The 19,782-nt window shown below is 38.9% G+C and overlaps 1 protein-coding gene across 2 annotated transcripts in view; it reads right to left on the reverse strand.

Moving 5' to 3' along the window:
* Positions 1-19,782, reverse strand: part of DST (dystonin) — a 132,256-nt gene that overhangs the window by 53,890 nt on the left and 58,584 nt on the right. For both annotated transcript variants that reach the window (XM_032104679.1, XM_032104678.1), the window contains 10 exons: positions 13,110-13,271; positions 11,918-12,088; positions 10,501-10,667; positions 8,157-8,316; positions 7,572-7,898; positions 7,313-7,397; positions 5,925-6,166; positions 4,746-4,952; positions 957-1,076; positions 666-773 (listed from right to left, as the gene is read on the reverse strand). In XM_032104679.1, the coding sequence (XP_031960570.1) occupies positions 666-773; positions 957-1,076; positions 4,746-4,952; positions 5,925-6,166; positions 7,313-7,397; positions 7,572-7,898; positions 8,157-8,316; positions 10,501-10,667; positions 11,918-12,088; positions 13,110-13,271 (1,749 nt within the window). The remainder of the gene's footprint in view (positions 1-665; positions 774-956; positions 1,077-4,745; positions 4,953-5,924; positions 6,167-7,312; positions 7,398-7,571; positions 7,899-8,156; positions 8,317-10,500; positions 10,668-11,917; positions 12,089-13,109; positions 13,272-19,782) is intronic.

A 19,782-nucleotide genomic window follows, 5' to 3' on the forward strand; every position in this document is an offset into this window, starting at 1 on the left:
TGGAAGGACTAAATCTACAACATATCCAGTCTCACTGTAATTTAGCAAAAAAATCCCAACCCCACAACTAATCCTTCCTAAATGCCAACACGAAAAATCCATCTGTACATTTGCAGCCCTGACATTGGGCTCACCGTGTCTGTGTAACAAACAAAGCCATAAGAATGCCTTTCATGGGCTGTGACAGGATGGAATAATCTTGGCAAGCAAGGTCTACATGGAAATCAGCAGATATGAAAGTAAAGATACACACAGAGGTGCACAGCCGTTGAATTCGGCACAGAAATGCTCACGCCCAGAGCATCACTGACCCAAAAGAACTCAGAAGATAAACTGCCAGATTCCACACATCAACCCAGATGAGTAATACCTCTTCACTCAATCATCTATAGGCTAAAATGCTATTTACTATGGATGAAGATGATAAATGGCACTCCAAATTAGTGTCAGGCAAAGAAGCAAGTACACAGCGTTCGTTCTTTTAACATCCTGAAGGAAGGAGAGCAATACTCAACAGCATTTCCTCTAGTATTACAATCCTCAGAGTAGAAGTGACTGTAATTAATGCTTCTGCATTAATATTTTTAAAAAGACACTATAGGAATCCTTCTACTTATATATTGTCTGCATATCTACCACTGTAACTGCAATTTAAGGGACTTTACCTTCATCATCTGTTTCTCTTCTTCAGTGCATGTTTTCATAAGCTTATCCCCAGATTTAACAAGTTCATCTATAGTATCTTTGTGCCTTAAAATCTCCATGGTAAAAGCCTTGAAACACAATAAAAAATTGGTTAGAATAATAATAGAAGAAAAAAAGTATTTGGAGCAAAAACTGGTTTTGAAGTGCATTAATTATGATGGACTGAAAATTAAATCATGCCAGTACATTTTCTAGATGGAGAGTGTGCCAGCCAATAATTAACATGACAGTTGGAAATGCATTTCTTTTACCTTTTGAACTTGCAGCTGAGCAGTGGTCTGGTCTTGCTCAAGCCTAATATCACCCAGTGACATCAGTTTCTTTTCTGTTTCTGCAATCCAGGCAAATTCAGCATCAGCTGCTTGATCAAACTAAATGAGGGAGACAAGAATTAGTTCAGCAGTTCTACAGACATGAAATTAGAATCACTGTTTCAAAAATTTAAAGAAAAAAAAATAAATAGCATATTTTTGAATTTTTAGAAAGATAGCAGCTCACTTTCCATTTGAGGTTTTTATATAAATGAAATACAATGCCCAAAATTGTTCTGAGATTGTAATACAAGCAGCCTAATTCATAAGCACAACAAAGCAACAGAAGCAAATACTTTTTCCAAAGCCTACAGCTCTCTAACAGTCACAGGAAAATAAAAACGGGTAATAATCTCAGAGTTTTAACTAGACTGCTTGTTTTCATTTTATTCTTCTTTCACATGTCTTTTTCATCTATGTTTATTATTACTGCTAGTGTTGCAATTATCCTGAGACACAGTTGTTTGATGTTACCCTATTAATCTGAAGAGCTGTGTTGGTATTAAATGATCAGGACAAAACAATCACTGTTCAATGAAGTTAGTGCAAAAACCTCACCAAATTTAGAGAAGACAAGATTTCATCCAAATCTAGGCCTCGGGTTAAATGCAAAATTTTTTTTTAGCATTTGGGTGCAGCCAGTCCTTTTCCTAAAAGATTGACTTCTGACTACAATCAGTCAACATTTAAGTGTTTTAGAAATTACCTAAAAGCACTAATGTAATGAGAGGACCTGTCTCTTACTAATTTGCAAAGAAAAGCATGAAAAGAAGCATGTGAGGATCTAAGTCTTCTGAAATGTGAGACCAAATTAAAAAAAAAAAATCATACATTCTCTCTTCAGATCAAGTTTATAGGCATGCATCTTAGCACACACGTTGCAGTACTCAATCAGGGCAGCTTTGAGCCTAAGCCGTAGAGAAATATTGCATGGGATGTATCAGATACACATTGTAGAAACTACTAAGAATTTATTTATTGAATTAGTTAAAACTCTGGCTCCTCCCCGAAATTACCTGAACCTTAATATAGCTCTGAATTATTGTGAAAGTCTGTCAGGATGTTTTAGGTCACAACCAGCTTCTTGTGTTATTGATGCCCACACTTTCCTCAGAAGTCTTTTTCTGAACACTCTCAGTCCCACTTGTCTTTAAAATATGCTGGTCTGTGCCTTTATGGCTGTGGTCCATAACAGCCCTGCTCCTTAATATAACTGGAATTCATGTTAGTCACTAACTCAGACTTGTCTTAGTGGTTAATCATGAGTCCCACAAAACAAAAGATGCAGTTCTGAGATTTCATTCTTTGAGTCAATCTTTTTCAGACTTTACAATCCATTTGTGACATGAAAGAGCACAACATTCTTTTTCACTATATGTCATTTCTCATTTAAAGTAAGAGAAAGTAAGACTTGTCCTAAGTATTGTGACATCCTACTAGAAAGGTATGTTCTGAAACAATCAGTACCATAAACGTTAGCATGAAGCACATGTGCCAGTGGTAGTTAAATCCTGCCTTTAGAAACTACGGTTCACAATCAAGTTTTTCAGAAGCCCATCTATTTACTATAGAAAAGGAGAAGATGATTTCAAATCTGTTAGATGTACAAACTAACTGCAGTGTGACTTCCTGATACCAAATATCCATACGTATGTAAGTAATATTGAGGAAACATTTAATGGAAATAACAAAATCAAGGCATGGCAGTGAAACTTCCAAGTTAAATAGCATTGAGGAAGGACAGAACTCTAAACTCGATTTGCTAAAAGTATAAGATTTCCAATTTGTGATGCTTAAAAACAACATAAAGGAATAAAAAGCATAAAATTGGTACTCTCTGCATCCAAAATTTGAAATGTTTTCTTCCCATTATACATGGCAGTTACCTATGTGCCCTGAGCTACACTTTCAGTAACTATAAAATTGTCTACTTAATCCCTGTCCAGTTTAACCAAGCATAGTTCATTGTGGTACTTTTTCTTCTGACCAGGAATGACTGCTGAATATGATGATGCTGTGATTTTCTCCACGAATGCTTTCTAAAGCACTCTCTACGGCTGCTTTAGAGTGAAGAACAAGTAAGCCCAAAGTAGAATATGACCTTGTGTTTCTACACAGGACTCCTACACTAGAGGACCCAACCAATGCCCACAGTCTTGAGAAATGAAGACTAAACCATGCAGCTGAATTTATCTCTAAGATAAATCCACCAGTCTGGGACCATTTTGCCCAGGTAGTTAAAAACGCTGGGCATTTCATCTGTCTGTTAGTCTTCCAGCTTCCATTCACAACATGAAGCCATTATGCCTAACCATCTGTGTTGCTGGCTGCACCCCTCACCTTGGTCCAGGAACATCTATCATGAAATTCTCAGCAGCTTTGTCCTCTACCCAAAACTTCTTAATAGTATAGGCACTTGAAGAAGTTGCCCCAGGGCAAATTTAAAAGAGCACTAGCTTTTTCAAAAATGCTTTTTATTTTGCATAGCTAAATGGGAAGTAGCTTATCCTCTACTGGAAGCACATTAAGCACCTGAAACTTATCACAGGATATAGTGTGTAGGAGTTTACTGTGGTGATGTGGGTTGGCTGAAGTGGAGGTTAGGGGTATGCAGGATGAGAGCGCAATGTGCCTTTGCAACATTAGCTAGTGAAATAGCAGCTCTGAACTTTTCATGTCTGCACCTGAAACTGCTCAACTTATGCTAGAGGATGCAACATAGTCATGGAATTCAGAAAATCTGAAGGAGAGCTAAAATACAATCTTCTATCTCACCTTATCACTCATTAAAAAAAAAATCACCCTTCATTTTTGAATATCAGGTTAATGAGACAAGAAAATATTAATTAGCAAACCCCTTAAAAAGAAACCTGTACTTATTTTTAAGCTCACTTAGAAGAAAATCTGAATTACTGACAGTCTCTTTTAGTCAGTTCATGGCAAATTTTGAAATTATCACACATAGTTTCTCCTTGTCCTGTTACAACTGTTTATGGGAACTATATAGCAGAAGTAGAAATCTCCACCAGCATTTTTATGCCTGAACTGTAGGCAGACACTGGAAGATTGTGTTTTCACAATGTATTTATAAGCAGGCTTAAATATGAGACTACTCAGTAACAAAATTAGAGCCCAGTTCTCAAAGGGTATCCATATATACTTCTGTGCATGTACAGAAGCCTCCACATATTAAATAACTCAGGTTTTGGGCCCCAAGAAGAAAAGCATTGTAGATACTAATAAAAGCAAGTGTTATTTAAATCCTCCACTACAGCTGGAACAAGGCCATCCAGCTGTTAATTGTGTAATGCTCAGATGAGCTGGACAAGCAGCTGATGCTAAAAGCTGTGGCCAACCTAGCAGTATCAGTGCCACATCCAGAAAAGGTGGCTCAGGATCTGGACCATATTTTACTTAACACAACATGATGTATAAAAGATGTGAGCCATTCAGTTCTTAAGCAAACTCCGACTTGAGGAGCCACAGGGTAGCAACAGCAATTTTAGCTAAAATACTGTTGTTTGCATCCACAGAAAGGGAGACAGCTACAAAAGCGTACAGATTAACAGATTTCTGGCATTCATATCTTAACAGTGGAGTCCCATTTTATTCAAGTGGGCCTTTTGCTGCTCAAGTATAATGAACTTTTGGCAACATTATTAAAGGACAGCTTTTGTCCAACTACACATGGCCAGAGACTGTTACTGTCCAAAGAACAGTTTTCACTACCTGCTGGGATCTCAGGATGGCAGCATCAATCTCATCCACCTTCTGAGAGATCGTGTCACTCACTAATCTGTAACGTTCATTGTCCTCTGTTATCATCTTGTCTAGCCCCTCTCTGGCCCTCCATGGCACCAGCTCCAGGAAGGCACTGCCAACTTCATTCAGAGAGTCCAGTAAGCCTTTGTTGTTCTTTGCTTCTTTTTTCAGCTCCTGTAAAAGGCCATTTAAAACAATTAAACCATTTAAACATGGCACTATATGAACGGAACATAACACAGTTTGCAGTTTCTTCATACTTTCAACTACCCCGTGAGTTGAGAACTGTTTTCCACACAAACCAAAGGGCTAAATTAGAACACTTATTTTCACCTAATATGTATTTGCTTTTTGATACTGTAAGTTGTTTGACAGAAAGGTAGGTGATTCTTAAGAGAATTTTCCACAGAATCTAACCTAAATATATTTCTCTAGTCAGTATGACCATCTGAAAATTTTCTAAGAATTGTTAGTACTTCATGAAGCATCCAAAGAAAATAAAACTAATGGATGGTTGCAAACTGCAACTCCTTAAAGAACTAAGTCATCAGCAAATGAAATCAGCACTCAGTATAGCAAAATATGATGAATTTAAATGATTTCTGCAATGAACAATGACTGGATAGAATTTCAAGCACATATTCACGCAAGGGAATGAAATTTTACCTGTACAGAACTCCCCATCTATTAAAGAAATTTAACAGAATTTTTTTAAGCTTCCCCCCTCAACATTTTCCATACCATGGAGCTTATACTACATTTTCTCTTTTGAACTAAATCTTGTTAAACAAAATTAGTAATATATGTTTAAAACACTGACACTTTACAGGATTTTATCCATGCCACAGCTAAAGAACTAAAATAACTTTGTTTGACAACTTATGAGGTTTCCCAGTCTTAGGTAGGTCCTTGAATAAAATGAAAATGTTGTGCTTCTCTTGTGCTAAAAATAAACCTCAGCCCAATTTCATAAGTGATCATAGCACATGACTCTGGAAAGGGAGTTTGATTCTTAACTACTGTTACATTTAGTCAAATGATCTGATGCCAAAATTATTCAAAAAGTTATTTCACGTCAAGCGTAAATTAACACAAAACCTCACCGAATCACAGGGCAGTAAATAATCCACAGGTTCTAAAACCTACTTTTTGTCTTTCTTGTACTTGGCTTAATTCTTCAGCCTTTGGTACTTGAGTTTCATATGAAAGTAACTCCATCTCTACTTCATCAAGCCATTTGCAGAGTTCCTCGTGAGTTGAGTGCAGTTGGCCTGCAAGCTGCAGAGCCTGCTCTAAAGTCTTGGATACATCAGAACTTAATTTTGTAATGTCTTTGTATCTCGCTTTAATGCCTTCCAGTTTATCTTGAACAATTACAACTTCATCACCTAAAATATCAAAGGGATGTTATTTCCTGTGATCACAAATATTAAAAAGCAAAAAAACTCAAAACCACAACAACAACAAAAAAATAAAATAAAATCCCGAACACCACATATTACAGAAACCTCAGTATTTAATTTATAAAATAACCCAAACAAGGTGACAAGGTCAATCTTCAACTGCTGTAAATTGTCCTACCATCAGTAAAGCCCACAGAGCTACAAAGTTTACATCAGTTCAGAATCGGTCCTTCTGCCTTTTTTCTGCTTTACTAAACTATTAGAAAGTACGGGGTTAAATCCAATATTTAACACAAATGTTCCTAAAAAATCCACCCTTATACTCAAAATACTTCTTAAAAAGGCCAAATAAAAGATATAAAATTGTTACTGAAAATGTAAAGAACAAAAAAATAAATCTACCTATTACTAATTAGACTTTCAATCACAGTTCACCCTCATTGCTGTCCATTTGAAACAGAACTCAAAAGGCTAAAAGAAAAACAATGCATTGAAATTTATTAGCCTTATTAGGAACGTTCAGGTTTCTTTATAGACTACACGCAATGTCAAAGTTTGGAACAGAAAAGGATAATACCACCCTGTGCAAACATATGTATGTCTCAAAGGGTTCAAGAACTTTACAAGTACTAGAAAATCTGGACAGATGTTGCTCTACAGAACAGACACATTGTATAGAACTGGAATGCAACCCTTCCCACAGCATTAGTTCCCACGGATGAAGCTTTCCCCTTGCAGTAATAGGTAGTCTAATATCTTGTTCATCTGTGGATGCCTGCAGGGAATTCACTGTGTCCACTGCCAAACAGCCCTCCATTATGAGTAATGTCCATAACTCACTATTAGGAATGGAATGCAGGTTCACTAAAATAATTTTCCACTAAAAATAACAAAAGGATTCAAGGGCTAAATTCTCTACAGGCAAAAAAAACACTTTTGCTCACTTACATTAAAAGTAAAATTGATCCCAAAACATAACCTACCTTGACCTCAAACCTTTATTAAAATAAACAACTATGATTGCTTTAACCAGTAAATATGAACCATATTTACAAGTTTCACTTTAATTTTCTTTAGCACCTCCAAGTAAAAGAAAAGTATGAAAAATTATAGTTTCATGTAAGTTCTCACCTGTTGTTTGCTTGAGAAGCTCTAAGCCATTTTGTATAGCCAAATCAACACTTTGTTTTCTAAGAAGAATCTCTTCCTGAAGATCCTAAGAATAAAGGTCATTTATGTTAGCACAGACCTAACAAAATATATTATCTTTATTTAGAATAATCAGACTGACATTTTAAACCAGATATATTAATGAAAATAAATGTAGTATGGGGATATAAATCAAATTAAAAACATGAATTAAATAAGAAATGAACAGAAATCAAAATACCAGTAGTTCAGAGTGCTGTTTCTCAAGCAATTCTGTGTTGCAATCTTGGACTGACAATTTGTTCAGTTTATCATGGATTTCATTCAGCCAGTTCATCAACTCAACTTCGTCCTCCCCAAAAATCTGAGCATTGCTGTAAGCTTGCTGGAGAAGTTCACACCTGCTGTTGCTCTTCTCTTGAATTTCAATGTATCGTGCCTGAGCAGAATCTAGCTTTTCCTGCACCATATCTTTATCTTCCCTGGAGCTCATAGTCTTTAGAGACTGACCAGCGCTAATGGCCTGATGTAAACTCTTATTGTGAGCTAGGACATCATCTTCTAGGGCCTATATTTTATTTTAAATAATGAAGAATAATGGAAAAGAAAATCAGAAAAACATAAAATAAATGTAAGTGGAACTCAATAAAAATTGAACAAAAAAGGACGTATTGCCAACATAAATATATAAAGCTTAAATTACAAGTGAAAAAAAATGAAACTGTATGGTAAAATGAGTACAGTGCAACAGCTTTGCCAGTTGTGTTGTGCTTTACAGAAGCATCTAAAAAGAATGACCAAAGCAGGTGAGTGGTTTGTATCTTACTTTATGCTGAGAAATTTGCTGCTGCAGTTTGGAGGCCTGCGTTCCAATGGGTTCTGCATTTGCAAGCCTCTTCTCTGTGGCTGTCAACCACTCCACCAGTGGCTCCAGAGCTTCATGGAACTGCTGTGCTACCACCGAGATGCCTTCCAGCTGACGGTTCCTATCAGTACACCCAGGGAATGGTTAATTTTTGTAATGAAGTAAGTGTGAAACAGTTTTAATAATGAAAAAAAGCCCCTTGAATCCTTTGAAAAAAACCCAGAAATAATTCAATCTCATTGTAAGAACCAGTCACCAAATGAAACAGATGTATATCCATGATACTCAATGAAAAGCAAGGTAAAGTAAAAATCAAAATTAAAACCAAACAAACACCTCCAAGGTATTTGTCTAATAAACCAGTTTTGCAAATAAAAATAATATCACTTTATTAATATACTTTTTGCTAAAAATAATCTATCACTGAATTTATCAAAACATTGTTTTACACCCAGTTAAGATAGTTCTCAAGTTTCCAGCTGTCTTAAAGAGTGAAGTTACATTCCCTTGACTATTATACATGTTTTAAGTTGGGCAAAGGCTTTACTGAACGAGAATATACTGTCATGCTTCTTCAGTGTTGTAAAATGTCTTTAAACATTTTTTTCAATGATGAGAACAGAATTTTTTCGTTCTACATTTCATCTCTTGTCCTGGATAAAAGCTCTCATTGAAGTTAGTGAGACAACACTAATAAAGCACAGAAACTTGACCTCCAAAACAGAAAAGCAGTACCTAAAACATTTGTCGTTCAGATTATTACATGTCAGAGAAGACTGTTGATTACAGCAAAGACTTCTCTACAAGCAGTGCTGAACAAATGCCATTCAAGCAGACTTTTAGGAGATTTGTTCTACATGAAAACATCACAATATCGTCTTTCAAACGAGGATCTCATTCCAGATAAAAGCTACATTTATGTGCTTTCCAAGGCTCATAAACAAGGTAGACTTGACATACTTAGCCATGGAACACTCTGTGGGGTACTCTACATTGTTTTCAACATCATTCTCAAATTCCTTCTTCATTTCTAGAGACCAGCCAAAGAACAATGGAGACAAGCTTGCAGCTAATGGATGGCTTGGAAAAAGTTGCAATTTCATTTGTAATTAGATGTCATCAGACTGGGAGGATATTATTAAATTAAACATGACATTAACATTTACCCCAGCTAATGAGTCAGATTCCTTCAATAAAAAAAAAAAAAAAGAAGGAAATAATAGTCTATTAGTGGTTGACTAATTAAATAATCCTATTATTAGTATGAGGTAACAAAACAGGTTCAGCTAAAGAGAGGCTTCCAGAAGGAATAGAAGACAACAGAGGTGAGGTGAGCTCAATACTACTTGAAGTACCAACACAACCATTTGCTCTTCACTGTAAAGCTTCACTGTGCACTTCAAATTTGTTTTCTTCAACTTCCCAAGTCCTCTCTTACTCTCAATTATGTGCCTTTTTTTGGGCTATGTCTCATGCACTCTTCTCTCTACTCTGAAAAAGACTGTCCTTCTCAAATCCTTACCCAGAAAACACGTTCAGTAGCCCCTCCAACACAGATTTCTTCAAAGACACTTCACAGTTCATCACTTTACAGGTATTTTACACACTGACAACAAGTCACAAATGTAAGTCTGTGTTTACACAGATATTATGTGCATGGATTTCATTTGAGTTTTTTTAATTGGAACTTGAATTGGACTGCAATGTCTTTTAGGAGATAGGGCTTTCTGTGTTGCTAGAATATATATCTACATACTTGAAAGGTCCTTTTTCCTCTTGAAAACTAAAGGAGCTCAGCACCTTGCATGCATCTGCAACTGACATTATGAAGACCTCTAAGCTGCAGAAACTAATTGTGTAGGTGATATCCGAAAAAAAAAGGAAAAAATTGAGTACTCCCTCTTTGTAGCAGCAAGTCAGGACTTTGAAGTTCCAAGGTAATACCATTATTATTTTTTAGGTGCAAAATTTGCACTTTACTCTATTGCAAAACGTGTTCCTGCATCAAAACACCTGCATTCTAATGAACGAACAGAGATAAAATATTCAGAAGATACATATGTAGTTAATCCTAGTAGATTGTCACATCTTAGACAAAACTTTTTGTTAAGAGCTTTAGGTCTCTTCAGGTCATTTTTCTCCACTTTTCCTTCAGAGGACCCATTATATCAATATCAAGAGACTAAGAAGTAATGTAATTAAAAGAATGATAGTACTTCACACCGTAGAGTTCCACATGCTGCTTCTAAACATCTATCACATGCTATGTCTACATTTTTAAAATCCATGAAAGAATTTCAAATACCTTGTTTCAGCTTTACTGAGCAAGGCATCCCATCGACTATCCAGGAAACTCAACTGTTTCAAGATTTTCACTCTATCAGCAGGCTCTGCTGACTCCGCAATTTTCTCCCCTTCACGCTTGATTGCTTCAACAGTGGGCTTGCGGTCATCCAGCAGCCTCTGGAGAAGCTATAGAGAAAGCAATCAAGCACCAGGTTATTAAGAAATATTGCAGTAATACAAATGTAACAACAGCAGACTTCTTGAAAAGCCGTTAAAACAAAAAACCTAAAAACTAACCCACAATGCCTATATTGTGATAAAAGTGTGAACAATGGTAATCAAAGAGACACACATATCACAAACATAAACCCCTTCCCTGACCAACGCAGGCTCATTTTAGTTTCTCAGTTGTTTTCCTAAGGACACTGGAGTTTCATGAAGCCCAAACATCCCTGGTTTCTCTGAGCTAAGGACGTGTGGCAGCCCAAAAAGTGAACATATAGAGGAAAAAGTTCTACTTAATACCCTTGAAGTAATCCAGCTATTTAGAATTAAGTTACATTTTACAGGAACATTTGTGGGAAAACTGCATGCCCTTCTAGATTTGGCATCACAGAGGTAATTCTGATACATAGAGAAATGGGAAAATAGATACTAAAACTATTGTCTAATCAACTCATCACTTGTATGAGATGCAATTGGGTTCACCAATCTAGTGTAGTACATTAACTTCTCTGTAAAGAAAAAAATATGCCTCTGTATACAATCCTCCCCATCTCCATTCCCTAGGTGCCTTTGGTAACATTAACATTTTGCCACTGCAGGAATCCCAAGATGACAACCTGGACTGGCCATAACTCTATTTAAATCTTTGGGTGGCAGTGGGCCACACAGTCCAGCTGCATGCATTGTATGTTTTATCAGCTAGATTATCATTCTTTTCTATAACCGTTATTAAAATACGCCAGAGTTGATGACACTGATAGCGTTTCTACATTAGCACAGGCCATTTCCCAATGGGACTCCAACTAACTACTGACAATGATCACATCAAGATCAAGAGCCAAGTATTTAAATCTGTAATCTGCAATCTTATCTTGGAAGTATTACAGTGAAAATTTACTAGGTTTTATTTCCTACCTTTTACGCTTTCTCTTTTTCCAGTGGATCTTTAACATCCTTTCCAGATAATGTTAATAATTCTAACCAGAGGTCAGATTGCATAGTATCACTCTCTGTCTTATATCCCAGAAGATGAGCACTTCTCCCAACCCTGGACAAAGTCCTGAGTTTTGAACAGATGGCTCCTTTAAACACCTCAGCACACTCCAGTGTAATATAATACACTTGAACAGATACTATGCTTTGCCAAAGACTGGGAATTTATTCTCATTGATCCAGTGGAAGGAGAGAGATTCTGAAACCATTTCACTTACCTTCTGTTCTTGTATTTGCGCCTTGACAACTTTGAATTCAGCAGATGGTGGTTTCTGATTAGCCACAAGATCTTCTGTATCAATGAGCCAGCTAAGCAGAGATTCAAGGGCATCCTGAAATCTCCCACAGTGGAGAAGAGCTTCCTGCAATTGCGCAGCACGCTGGGCAACCTGAAAAAGCAGCAGAGGATCTCACCTACTCATTTCATTTCTGTGAAATAATTAGCCAAAACCTGTGGAACATCTGTCAATATCACTAATAAATACTCTCATTTTTGTAGTAGCTATTCATAAAAGCACTATGTCACAATTCAGCATCAATCTCTTGGGGCTGGAGACATCCAATGAAAAAAACAAACTCCCAGTATATCAGCCTGCTCTAGTAATTCCTCACAAGATACTCCTCTATACAGCTCCGGCATTATGAAATATACTGACGGGATGTTCGCATTTCAAACGGTCTTTATTTTCTTTATAGAGTGAGCCAGGAATCCAAAGTAGCAGCTCTTAATAAGGGCCAATAATGCCATGAATGAGAAATAAAAATAGGAAAGGAGAAGGCAAATAGGTGAACTGCAGGTGTCTCTGGTTCTGCTGCATCACTCCTTCAGGAAGAGAACAGAAGTTGAGCACCTTTCCTACTTCCCACCCTTTCCATTTTCCAACAGCAGCTACTGCTGAAAGAAGACTCTTGAAAAGTACAGAAAAACATCTACAGCCAGTTTTTCAAAGCAGTGGTACTTTCTGATGTCTCAAGCAATACAGTCCTAAAGGTAAAGGAAACATTCCACCAGTCATGCAAAGCTGGGCTGTATTTTTGCCCTGTGCAGGTACAACAGTGTACATGAGCAAATACAACAAAGTGAAAAAATATGCGAATGACTGAAAGTGGGACTGAATCTCCAGGGATCCCTTCCAACCCCAACCATTTCATGGCTCTGTGAGTCTTTCCTGAATAAAAATCAAGGACAGACCTAGAGAAAGTTTGGCAAAACCTTATAAATGACAGCAACACCTCTGGCTATTAGTGATATAAATTTTATCCTTAGAATTACAAACAAAGCGATTGTGTAAAGTAAATATAATTCATATTCTTAGTGAATATTTAATTTCCTGTATTTTGAAAGATACCAGCAAGCAAATAATCAAAAGGCAGAACACAACAAAAGCAGAAAGTATACAAGATAATAACCTTCTTATTAAGAGTCTTCCATCGGGTGTTGACATCTTCAAGGTCATGTTCAAGGTTCTCTGTGTTGGTACTTTTAGCAGCACTCTGAATAAGGCCCTGACCCAACCAATTTACTTCCTGTTGTTTCACTTGTAAGGGTTCAATTTCCTCTTTCTGGAATACCTGCAGTTGAAACCCAAGACAGTCATGAAACATGGTAACTTCTGACATAAAATTCATCTGGTATTTACATGACAGTATGCAACAAAAAAAATTGCTTAAAACTGGTGTCTAGAAGAAAGGAAGCCATTCATTGTCAGGACCTTCCTAAAAAAGCATTAATAAATCTAAACAGAACAGACTCAACCTAAACAGAGTAAATTCAATACACCATAGAAGGGGAAATGGCTTACATTTCCATGAGTAGTTATAGGTAGGAAGGAAAGGGACCAAGAAAAAGAGAGGTGGTGGAAGTTTTGGGGGGTGAAAAAAAGAAAACTTCTGATAGAGGGGGGGAAAAAAAAAAAAGACTAGAGAAACTCACCTGTTTAATTACCTATCTATAAAATCTAACAAAAAATGGCACAGACCAAGAGATACAACTGGGCTTTTTATCCAAATTAGGACCAAAGCCGAAGTTTTAAGTCAAAGAAACAGTGAAGGAAGAGATATTTTAAAATCGGTTTAGGAGATTATAATAGTAACAAGTGAGGAGCAGGCACTACAGATGCTGTTGAAACAGTATCCCAGCAGACACTCAGGAAAATGGGCTTTCATTCAAAGGATACTCTTGCAAATCACCAAGGCTTTGACCGTGCCCAACAGCACTTTGAGTAGTTTTGTGTTTGCTTTATTTTACTCTTGCAGGTATTTAAGCTTTTTCAGAGCCAGATTATTACCAATAGCAACAGCGATGTAAATCTCCATTTGTATTCAGCAGCATTAAGCTGCACTGACTCAAGTGTCAATGAGATCAGAAAATGGCCTGAAGCCCTTGAATTAATTACACAGGCCAGTGAAAAATAACCAATGAATAAACAATGCTAAAGAATGCTCAACTTTTGACCCTAAATCCTTCAATTTCTATAGCAGCATTCAGTAACAGTTTTGGTGTACACTTAGTGCATTCAAAGCAACCTTTCTCAGCATCCTGAAAAGCAGCGATCACTCTGAATGTACCAGCAACTCTCCTCTTTTGCACCAAACACACTGTGGCAAGTGATTGCTTTCAAAGCTGCAGACCTCAGGTGGCTGAGCACGCTTCCACCAGCTTGACAAGTCAATCTAGAAGCTACAGGAAATACACTAAACATGAGGGGTAAAATAAATTAAGCATCTCTAAGAGATTTGTTCCTACAGACAAAAAAACCCTTACAAACTCTAAGACTGTGGTTACATGAAAACTGAGAGTGTGCAATGAGTTGGCTGCTCCTTGAAGAAGGAGAATGTGTTTTTCTTGACTGTAGGGTAGGGAGGAGGCAGAATAATATTTCAACACAGAATCAATAACAAATTCTTCTTTTATGTGCCATAAAGTCTCATCTTTTGAGAACAACGTCCTACCACAGAGGGGACAGATCTCCATAATCTGCCCTTTAAAAATGCACACATTCTTTGTGGAGAGAAGCTTAAAATAAATTACAATTATTGCTGAGGCCAAAGTTTACCAGAACAACTTAGCAACAAAGCTTGAAGTATCTCAGATTTCAACCAGAGTGGGAAGAAAAAAATTACAGACCCGACAAACACCCTTTCCTTATTACAAATCTTCCCTTACTCTCTTACCTCATCCACCACTCACAAAGCACTGCAAGATCCTGTGCTTGTAAAATACTACTGTAACGTCAGATCTGCTTTCTGGCACGCAAATGCAAAAGGCAGCTTTCAGAAGAGGCGGTGAGCCTTTAATCCGCCTGCTGTGGAAACCACAACCATCTGATACTGTTGCTTGCACCTTGATGAGTAAGGCTGCTCAGGCTGAACACATGGGCTGTAGCTGCCCTTGATTGGCATTGCCTGCGACCACAGTCAGTGCAGACACCGAGCACCAACACAGAGCACGGAGGAGGCATTCCACGTCGGGAGTAACAGGCACCAGCTGGGCAATAAATAACCCTGCTCAAAACAGCTGGAGTAATCACCCCCTCAGAATTTTCCCCCAATTCATTTCCCATACTGATCATTTCACCTACCTTGAACAGCCCATGTGTGCTATGCAAATGACACTGATTACTGCATCTGCCTAATTATTAATTTCTTAAAAGTTGCATTTTTGCAATAATGGCAAAACTTAGAGTTTTAAACAAATATCTTTAAGGTTATATTACAACTATTTCACAAATCTATGGTTTGTTTTTTAATTACCTTGTTGGACAAGAGGCCATTGCAGACTGTATCCAAGGTGTCTTGGATGCCAGTAGTCCAAATATTGCCTTTATTTCTCCCTGGGAAAACTTTTGGGCAGTTTACAGTGCTATCTAATTCAAGCTGTTGAACAGAAAATGCCATTTCATTTGAGCCTGTACATGCTACACTGCATTCCTCCGTATCAGATAAAATTTCATATTTTGCAAAATCCAAGTCACTAGTATTTACAGCAGCATTAGCATAATAAACATCTACATGAGGAGATACATCATCCACATAATCCTCCTCTACTGTTGTGACTCGTATTTTAGTTTTTTCATTAACTTCATATGCATTTTCCACTTCATTTTTGCCAGGGGTAATAATTCTTCCATCACCTTGAAGAGGATCTTCATGTGACAGAATTTTCTCTTTGAAACCTTGTAAGTGAGAGTATTTCCCCTCCATCTCTTCCTGATCACTCTCACATGTCTGGGCATTGTTTTGTTTTACTTTTCCAGAGGGTAAAATGTCATGCAAAGCCAGTCTGCAGCTTTCTTTGACAGGGACACTCATGCTTGCAAGCAGTGGGGTTTGCTGCTCTCTGCAAATTGCTGGGATATATGGTCTGAACTGACCTACTGCATGGATATCTTCTGCAGAAGACAGACTTCGCATTTGAGTTTGCTCCCCTGCTAACAGTGTATCTTGTTTATCTTCTCTTTCGGTTGGAGGGCTGCATAAACCAGAATCATCCTCTTCCGAGGTAAGAGAATTCGTACCCCACTTGCATTTGTCTAGTCTAGCTGCCTCTGACATATCAGCAGTTTCATTAAAGGAGCTTTCACTTCTGTTAGTGTAATCTGGAAAGCTGGGAGGAACAAGCATTCTCCACGATCGTCTGTGCTCCTTCTTTTCTGTGTGAGACTTTGCTTTGGGTAACCCAGCTGTTCGAATTATATCGCTGTTCAGTTTAAGAGCATCAAAGATCATTTTTTCATCTAACTTGTTAGCTTCACGGCTTCGGAGCTCAAAAACACTGGAAGAAGTAAGGGCACCATTGGAGCACAGAGTACTGATGTCCAGTGTTCTGTGACTGTAGGGTAAGGTCCGGTCTGTAAAATGCCTCGAAGAGAGGCTGCCCTTGGAGCCTGAATCAATCTGTTCATTCAGCCGCACAGTGTCATAGATAGACCTCTGGGGAACGTAGCAGTCCTCAATATTTAGATCTTCATCCTCTTCCCCTTTGCCAACACATGGAGGATTCTGACGTAGACAGTCTGGCCTGCTAAGTGGCTTCCCCATGTTGGAAGTATTCACACAAATACACCCCTGTTTTCACAGATTCAGGACACTAGCAATCTGAAGAAATAGTAAACTTGCCCTTAGCATAAGATGCATAGATACAAAAATATACATCATAAGATATGAAGTGGCTGAGGTCATTCATAATCAGTGCATCCGTTTAAATTTGACTTTACCTGGTCATGAGGTTTCCCACCCCCCAAAAATACAAAGTGCTTCAGTAAGAAAGTAACAGAAGTGTCCCAATATCACAGAAAAACAAAATATAGCAGAAACCAGCAGTGGCCAAATATTTCAAACATTCAGTGGAAGGCTTCATTTATTTTTCAAGGTCAGAATCTGTATCTGAAATCTCCCAAATAAGCCTCCCAAACAAGTGTTACAGAAGGCAGTACATTATCTTCTGTACATGACTGCTTAACTGTAATCCATTTAGCTGGTTTGCAGGGTCCCATCTTCTTTATAAATAAAACATGGTGTGGCAGCTTAAAAAGACAGAATCCACAGTGGCTTGTATGGTCCTGACCAAGGCACAGATAAAATCCTGGGGGGTGGGGGGGAAATAAGTTAAATCCAGAACAGTAAGAATAATAAACCAGCCCTTTACTTTTTTGGCAGTAGCTATAAATAACCTTGATCTGAAAGGCAGCTTATCCTCCTCTTGTAACAGGCTTGTTCGTGGTGCCTCCACAAGTCCCACAGGAAAACATCACTTTCTAGCAGCCAAGCCAATGCGTCCTTTGAGCAGACCGTCGGAAAACGAATGTTTCAGACCGATTCTCCCGATGCCATCCTGGAGAGCTCTTTAAGGCAGCTGCAGAGCCGAGCAAGCGTGGCGCGTTCCCCGAAGGCACGGCAGGTTTACATTCGGCAGGTTCCGACTACAAGCTGCAGCTAGCGGGCTGCCCTCGCCTCCTCCTCATTTCTGAGGCGCAGCTGCCGAGGAGCCGAGGGACGGAAACCCCCGCCGTGGAGCGCCGGCGCGTCCCGCCCGGCGCGGCCGCCCAGCGCCCCGGCTCGCCCCGCTCCAGCCGCCAGGAACGCCCCGCTTCGCTCTTCAGGCAACATCTGCTACCGGCCCGCCCGCGCCCGGAGCGCCGCTCTGGGGGCTCCCCCCGGGGGCTCCCCTCCCTCCGTCCCTCCCCGCCGCCTCCTTATCTCCTCAGCCGCCCGCGCCTTCGCTTCTCGCTCGGTGCCGTGCAGGGGGCTGGCGAGGGCAGGCGGCGGGGACGCTTCGCCGCCCGCCCGGCGGTGACATCACTCCCGCCCCAGCCCGCTCCTGAGAGCTGGGGGAGCGGCCGACACCGCTCCGGCCGGCTGCCTTCCCGGGAGAAACTCGGGGAAGGCAGCAGCCCTTTCACCGCGCCCGCACCCCACCGCCCTGGCTGACAAAGCCGTCATTTCAATGGACGCTTCCTTCCCAAAGTTACACCGAAACTTAACCTGTGTGTTATTTTAAAAAATAAATCCCCCAAACTCGCCTAGTGTTTAGATTAGGTGTTGGAATAGTCACACATTGCTCCACCTGACATGCAAAGTGAGACGTTCAGTACAGTTTCGACTATTTTCAGTCTGGTCACTGGCTGTGAGGCAAGAGCTTAGGGCGGCGCTGGCTGACACGGCAGCCACTTCCGAAGAATCCAGCTCCCACCGAAAGAAACATTAAAATATGGGGAAAACCCAACTATATCTGAAATACTTTTTTTTTTTTTTTTTTTCAGGGGGATTTATTGCAGCTCAAAACCAGCCTATCAGGACAAAGATTCCAGTTTGGGACATTTACATCTTTTAAATACAGTTCAACACTTTGCACATACACTTCTAGATCATATTCACGGAGGTGAAGGGTTGGGAGACTCACAGGTAACTTGCCAACAGCACAGGAGGAGCTGCCATGACCAAGCAGCTCCACTCCAGTAGAAGCCATTGCCCTAATGACCTGAGCTGCTTGTGTCACAGCAGCCATCAGCTATAGCGGCAATTCAAACCTCAGTTTAAGGACAGCATATGGCACTTAGTGCTAAAACTTAACCCGGTGCATTCACTACAATCAGCTTGAGCTTTCCGCATTAAGCAGAAAGCAGGATATACTGTATGCGAGAAATACAAATATACCACACCTCATGTTTATTGATTTACTTGATAAACAGTCAGCTACATACCAAAACACTAAGGTCATGCAAGACAAATTCTCTTCCTCCTCTCTGGTGAGCAGCCATATAACATTACAATAATGCCAAACAAATAATCACCTCTGGATTCTCTAGCAGAGAATACACTCTAATGGTAAAGATGCAAGAAGAATCTTAGATGCTTTTGATAAACGGTCCTATCATCCATGGTTATTTTCACCCACAACAACCAAAACCAGATAGATCCTTGCTGAATTCACAAAGTGCTGCATGATTTTTTTGGGGAAGTGTATAACTGAAATTGGTCTGTATTTGCTCAACAGCAAAATTATTTTAACAGTTAAAAAATAATTTACCATTTTTCACTGTTTCTGCTGAAGACCTTTGTATGATGGATAAGTCACTTTCAAAATGCAACTCTTAAAAAAATTTTAATAGTTGCTTATATTACCTTTGCTTTTCAATACAGACCTTAACTGTAGTAAATCCCATGGAAGATTTTAGTATCTTATTCTAGGGTTAGTAAACAGCGCATGGGATATGCAACACTTAGCTCAAAAAGAAACTTCAAGAGAAACTTCTGATTATGCTTTCAACATTATTTGCCTTCAAAGCAAAAATCAGAGGACAGACACCCTCTACACAACTAACAAGACATGTAGATGTGGCATTTAGGGACATGGTTAACGGTGGACCTGGCAGTGTTAACGTTGGACTTGATGTTCTTAAAGGTCTTTTCCAACCTAAACAATTCTGTGGTTCTATAACATAAGCCAATTAAAATCTTAGTTCAAGCTCATTGGCAGGAATACTCAGGCTACCTAAAAATTCCCATAAAGTCCAATTAGAAGGCAACCTCTAACAACTATATCTACTTTTATTCCAAAAATAAAAGCAGAAATCAAATGAAC

Source organism: Corvus moneduloides, chromosome 3 (assembly GCF_009650955.1).
Source record: "Corvus moneduloides isolate bCorMon1 chromosome 3, bCorMon1.pri, whole genome shotgun sequence".
Taxonomy (NCBI): Eukaryota; Metazoa; Chordata; class Aves; order Passeriformes; family Corvidae; genus Corvus; species Corvus moneduloides.